The sequence below is a fragment of the Vigna umbellata genome, chromosome 2, assembly GCF_029865625.1.
Source record: "Vigna umbellata cultivar VRB3 chromosome 2, Vumbellata_1.0, whole genome shotgun sequence".
NCBI classification, from domain to species: Eukaryota; Viridiplantae; Streptophyta; class Magnoliopsida; order Fabales; family Fabaceae; genus Vigna; species Vigna umbellata.
This window is the reverse complement of record NC_142166.1, coordinates 7,922,114-7,928,254: the sequence shown is the minus strand read 5'-3', so window position 1 is coordinate 7,928,254 and position 6,141 is coordinate 7,922,114. Positions and strand designations below refer to the sequence as shown.

At 39.3% G+C, this 6,141-nt stretch overlaps 1 protein-coding gene across 1 annotated transcript; it reads left to right on the top strand.

Annotated features, from left to right (window-relative positions):
* The first annotated feature begins 2,531 nt into the window (after positions 1–2,531).
* On the top strand, positions 2,532–5,133 carry LOC148203328 (uncharacterized). The gene is made up of 6 exons (XM_088107584.1): positions 2,532–3,116; positions 3,208–3,433; positions 3,508–3,955; positions 4,068–4,374; positions 4,506–4,899; positions 4,946–5,133. Exons 1-6 carry the CDS (start codon positions 2,532–2,534, stop codon positions 5,131–5,133), a joined length of 2,148 nt encoding a protein of 715 aa, XP_087963710.1.
* The last annotated feature ends 1,008 nt before the right edge of the window (positions 5,134–6,141 follow it).

Here is a 6,141-nt window from a genome sequence, read left to right as displayed (position 1 = left end):
AGGATTTGCGATGATTTAGCATAGAAAGACTGATATGCCCTGTACGGAAATTGTGAAAAGCCCATACTGTTGTTATTCGATTCTGATGTTTAATAACCGATTACAAGCATATTAAATAAGTTAAAAATAAACACATGCATTGTGCTTTCACGTGAAAGAAGCCATGTCCTGTGGTTTGAAGAGTAAAGTGGATTGTGGCTGCATGTGATGACCTAATTTGCATTGTCCTGGCCATGCATATCTTTAATTTCAAAATTGCTTTTGCAGCCCATTGCAGTGGCGAGATTCCCTGTTTGACACAACCATTCACTGGCATTGACTGCAAAGGAGAGAATCGTGGCAAAGAGGTTTGAATTTCAAAACAATAACCATCCACACCATTAATAAGATGGTGGTTGGTAGATAAGTTTACATAGAGAGACAACCAAGTTTGAAGAGGTTTACTTCCACCAGCTTTGCCCGAGTGTGTGTACTGAAGTATTGCCTTCAGAGTGAGTAGCTGTGGAGGAGAGGTAATGTTTCTTTCCGTTTTGATGTGGTTGTTGCATGTAGAAGCATTGTGATTTAGTTGAAGAGGAAGTCAGTCGTGAATGGAGGAGCAAGAACGTTGTTGAGGATGATGAGCAAGAACGTTGTTGATGATGATGAGCGAGTGGATGAAGCTGACCAAACGTGGAAGCAAGGGTTGAAGAAGTGAACTTGTTGACGGCTGTGTATTCGGAAAGAAGAAGAGATGATTCGGTTGGAGCTTTCGGCAGGAGTTGCAGGCGTAATCGGTATCCGGTTGCAGCTTCTGGAACTGGGAGGCGTATTCGGTTACATCGACGCGTATCCGGTTACAGCTTCTCCAACAACTTCGTTTAATGGCGTATTCGGTCACACTTTCTTGTATCCGGTTACAGCTTCTCCAAGAACGCGTATTCGGTTACACAGTGGCTTCTCCGGTTGCATGCATAGTGTGCGCGTGTTTATTCGTTTGGACTGTCGTCGTATCCGGTTCGGCAGGTTGTGGTGTGTGAGTTATTTGGACTTCCATATATGCATGCCTTCCTCCCTCGCATTCATTGGTTAGCTCTAGCGTGTTAACGTTCGTGCATGGAAGCGATGCCACCGTGGGGGTTGTAGAGAACGGCGCAGATGATGGAGGTGGGTTCGTACCACTACCATTGGAGGCAGACACAGACGCACCCATCAGATGAAGAAGGGGAGGAGGGAGATGTTTGGCATGGAGAAGAAGATGAAGGTTTGTGCGGTGGAGGAGAGGTTGATGGGGATGGAGGTGGAGAAGAGGAGGACGACGGTGCTGTTGAGGTTTTACGCCAACATTTTTAACCTGTACATGCAGGATAAGCCCGAGAGTGATTTGGTTTTCTTAAGCAACAGCTTAATCATTTAATCATTTGTATGTCTTGCAGGTTTATGTAACGATAAGGTGCATTTGGTAAGGTACGGGTAAGCTACGAAGGTGCATAGGATTGGTAAGCTACGGAGAATGTTACTCATTCACATGTCCAGTAAACATAGTTATGTATGTGTCCAATTTCATTCCTTGTATACCGTTTTTTTATTTTTATTGTTGTTGTTTCACACTTTCCCTGGCCACAACAAGACCATTTTTCACATCTCGAGAAGTACTACAAAACGTTTGTCCTCCTTTCTGGACCTGGTGATTTTCCAACCAGCAAGTTTTGGACATTTATTGGTATAAACAAACATTTTGGTTATCTTTCTTTCTTTTTTGTTGATGAAGACTACTATGTTGATGTTTATAACTTTGTCTTTGTAATTAATTGCAGTTGTAGTCCGAAAAAACTCATGTAACTGAGAGGCTCACCATCTTTGACCAGCAAGGAAAACAGGTGAGGGATAAGAACCTGTTTATTGTGTCCAATTGGTTTTTAGTTGTAGTGTTAAAGACAATGTTCTTCTTCCCATAACATGTGTAGCTTATTAATGAACTTCCTTTTATACTATGATTAGAGATCTTTGAGGTGGAAAAAACTTGGTGGGTGTATGTTAATAATTTTTTACCGGTACCTGGTTCAGCTTCCTAACTTGCTGTGTTAAATCACTCGGTAGAGTGAGTTGAAGGTAGATATTTAAGTTTTTAGTTTCTTTTAACCATTATATGATATAAGATATTGATGTCCTTTTTTTAACAGGTTCATTTTGGAATTATCACTCATTTTATTTGAATATTGACAATTGAAAGTAGTATCTGATTGGGATCTTACTATGAGTGTGTATTGAATCTTGGCTAAAGTCTTAAGTCTTGCTGAAAAATCTTGCTTGAAAGCTTCATAAGTTTCTTCAATAGGTATGTTTTATATTACTATATTTGATTAATATGCATGAATGTGGTTTATTTACTGAATAAATATCATGTATTTTGTTTAATTATTATATGAATGCATGAATATTGTTAAATAGGATATGATTACATGAATATATGAATTTAATGATGTTGTTGATTTTAGTTGTATGTATGTATAAAGTTGTTAATGAGTATGTATTTTGTTAAATAAATATAGATGGAAAGAGAATTAGATTTATCATATTTGGACCGTGAAGATATAAATGATGATGTGGTTGGTGTAAACTTCAATATTATCGCATTGATACGTCAACAATTACAAATTACGACTTCATTGGTTGCACTAACAATGTTATGCATTGTTGCACACGCGTTGAGTATCTTGAATATGTACTCTAGTGATTCGAGTAGTGTAAGCAATTACCTAGCAGACAGAGACCGTCGTAGGGAGAAATTAATGTCATATCTTGTGCATACTAATCGATGCCGCGACATCATTAGGATGGGTCCAGAGGCATTTATTAATCTTTGTGAGAGACTAAGATCAACCGGGTTAGTTAAGGACGTCATTCGGTCGACAATGAAGCAACAAGTTGTTCAATTTCTTCATATAATTGGCCATAATATTAAGAATCGAAGTGTCGCATTTTTCTTTCATCGATCTGGTTCAACGGTTAGCAGACACTTTCACAATGTCTTGGATGCTATCTTAACTTTGGAATCCGAATTTCTAATTCAACCCTCAGGAAATGAGGTTCATCCATATCTCTTGAACAACAATCGATTTTACCCGTACTTTAAGGTACTCATATGAACATATTTGTAGATGTTATTTGATCAAAGGATGATAACAAATTTTGAGTTATATGATGACTTCTTATTTTTATGTTTAGGATTGTTTAGGGGCCATAGACGGTACTCATGATCGGGTAAAGGTGCTAAGATGTGAAGCTCCGAGATTTCGAGGAAGAAAAGATTGGCCAACTCAAAATGTGTTTGCGGCGTGTGATTTTGACATGAAATTCACATACGTTCTTACTGGGTGGGAAGGCACTGCATCTGATTCAAGAATTTTAAAAAATACTCTTGATCGAGATGATCTGTTGGTTATTCCCCAAGGTGAGTGTGTACATTGCAATGTCGAAGATTTTATTTAGTAGTGACTAATTACCTGTATGTGCGAAAAATTGTAGGAAAATACTACCTTGGTGATGCTGGATTTATGTTGAAAAGCATAGTTTTAACTCCATATAGAGGCGTAAGATATCACCTTAAAGAATATACACGTAGAGGACCACAAAATCCACGGGAGGTGTTTAATCATAGACATTCATCGTTGTCAAATGTTATTGAAAGAACTTTTGGTGTTTTGAAAAAACGATTCCCTATCATTGCAAGTGGCACTGAACCACGCTATGGATTAGAGACAATGACAGACATTATATTAGCGTGTTGTATCTTACACAACTTCCTTCGTGGCGTGGATAACGATCAAGCATTACTTGATGAAGTTGATCGCGAGTTGAATGAAAGGGAAGACCATAATGTTTCATCATCTCAAGTTAGAGAAGAGGACCATAGGATTGGTAGTAGTATCCGGGATTCTATAGCAGATCATATGTGGCGAGATTATCAAAACTCGTAGTTATTATATTTTATTGTGTTGTATGAGTATTTGATGTTATTGGTATGACAAGAACATTATATTAAGGATGTTTAATGTTAACATCTTACCATTTTGTTTATGAATTAGGTATAAAATGAACAGAGGTAAGGCAGCCGCCATTGAGTCCTCTAGTCCTACTAAAGAGTTCATGAAGTGGACAGAGGACATGGACGCACGTCTTCTACACTTTATGATTGAGGAATCACGAATCAGTAATAGGGTTGGTGGAAGCTGGACATCCCAAGCATATAGTAACATAGTTGATCATCTTCATAGCTCTGGGTATGTCGCAATTACGAAAAATAATGTTAAAAATCATCAGAAAGTGTTGAAAGATAAATGGCGTGAGGTACATGACTTGTTTTCTGGATTGAGTGGATTTGCGTGGAACTCGGTTAGTATGACATTTCAAGCTAGGACGAAGTTTGGATGGACCTCATTCAGGTATTTTTAAAAAAACTAAGATTTTGTGGATCCTTATAATACATAAAAGAACTAGTGTGTTTATTTTGTTTGTTGTTTTAGTCGAGGCCAACTGCGGCAAAGTTGAGAGTTTATAGTATGAAACACTACGATTTAATGGTGGAGTTATGGGCTGTTGATCGAGCTACTGGGAGTGGTGTTCGGACCGCTCGTCAAGCACGTCGACAGCGGGTTGGTCCTCGTGTCAGTGTTGATTTGAATCAGAATATTGAGTACATTCCAGAACAGCTTGAGTGGACGGGGTATAGAGACCCAACTCCACCATCACCTCCTCCATCTGTGGATGAATATAGTCCAGGACAGACTCAATATGTGCCTCCCGTCCCATCCGGTGGAACTTCATCCTCACAAGGCTCGAAAAGAAAGGCACATAATGTCAATATCATTGATTCTCAATTTGATAAGTTGACGACCAGCCTGGACGGTTTTCGCAAATGTACTAAGCGCATCAAATGTACATTTTGGTGTAATTTCTGATGCAGTCGTGCGTCAAGTCTCAGCAATGGAAGATAGAAATCAAATACTACGTTCCCAAACAAAGATCCTTCGTCGCACCCCGAATTACACATATACAAAGGCGAACATTTATGAAATGTTGAGTGCTATGAACATTGCTGATGAAAATTTGCTAGAGCAATGTTATGATTTCTTATGTGGGGTTCGCACATAAGAAATCATAACACTGTTCGAGTAAGTTTTCATCAGCAATGTTCATACCACTCAACATTTCATAAATGTCGCCCTTTGTGTATGTGTACGTCGATGTGCGACGGAGTATTTTATTTCTATCTTCCATTGTTGAGACTTGGCGCACGGCTGCATCAGATATCACACCAAAATGAATATTTGATGAGCTAAACTCATTTGCGAAACCATCCAGGTCGGTCGTCAACTTATCAAATTGAGAATCAATAACATCGACCATAGGTGCCTTCCTTTTTTAGCCTCGTGAGGATGAAGTTCCAGCGGATGGGACGGAAGGCACAGATTGAGTCTGTCCTGGACTATATTCATCCACAGATGGAGGAGATGATGGTGGAGTTGGGTCTCTAAACCTCGTCCAATTAGGCTATTCTGGAATGTACTCGATATTTTGATTCAAATCAACACTGACACGAGGCCCAACACGCTGTCGACGTGCTTGACGAGCAGTTCGAACACCACTCCCAGTAGCTTGATCAGCTGCCCATAACTCGACCATTAAATCGTAGTGCTTTATACTATTAACTTTCCACTATGCCACCGTTGGCCTCGACTGAAACAACAAAAATATCAAACACATTGCTTCATATGATGTATAATAATGATCCACAAAATGTTAGTATTTGTATAAATACCTGAATCAGGTCCATCCAAACCTTGTCCCCAGCATGAAATGTCATACTAACCGGGTTCCACGCAAATCCACTCAATCCAGAAAACAAGTCATGTACCTCGCGTCATTTATCTTTCAAGACTTTTTGACGATTTTTAACGTTATTTTTGGTTATTGCGACATACCCAGAGCTATGAAGATGATCAACTATATTACTATATGCTTGGGATGTCCAGCTTCCATCAACCCTATTACCGATTCGTGATTCCTCAATCATAGAGTGTAGAAGACGTGCGTCCATGTCCTCTGTCCACTTCATGAACTCTCTAGTAGGAGCAGAGGACTCAATGACGGTTGCCTTAC

Coding starts and splice junctions, on each gene's coding strand:
- LOC148203328 (XM_088107584.1), top strand. CDS start 2,532: ATGGAAAGAGAATTAGATTTATCATATTTGGACCGTGAAGATATAAAT. Junction 3,117..3,207: donor GATTTTACCCGTACTTTAAG/GTACTCATATGA, acceptor TTTTATGTTTAG/GATTGTTTAGGGGCCATAGA. Junction 4,900..4,945: donor CCTGGACGGTTTTCGCAAAT/GTACTAAGCGCA, acceptor TTTCTGATGCAG/TCGTGCGTCAAGTCTCAGCA.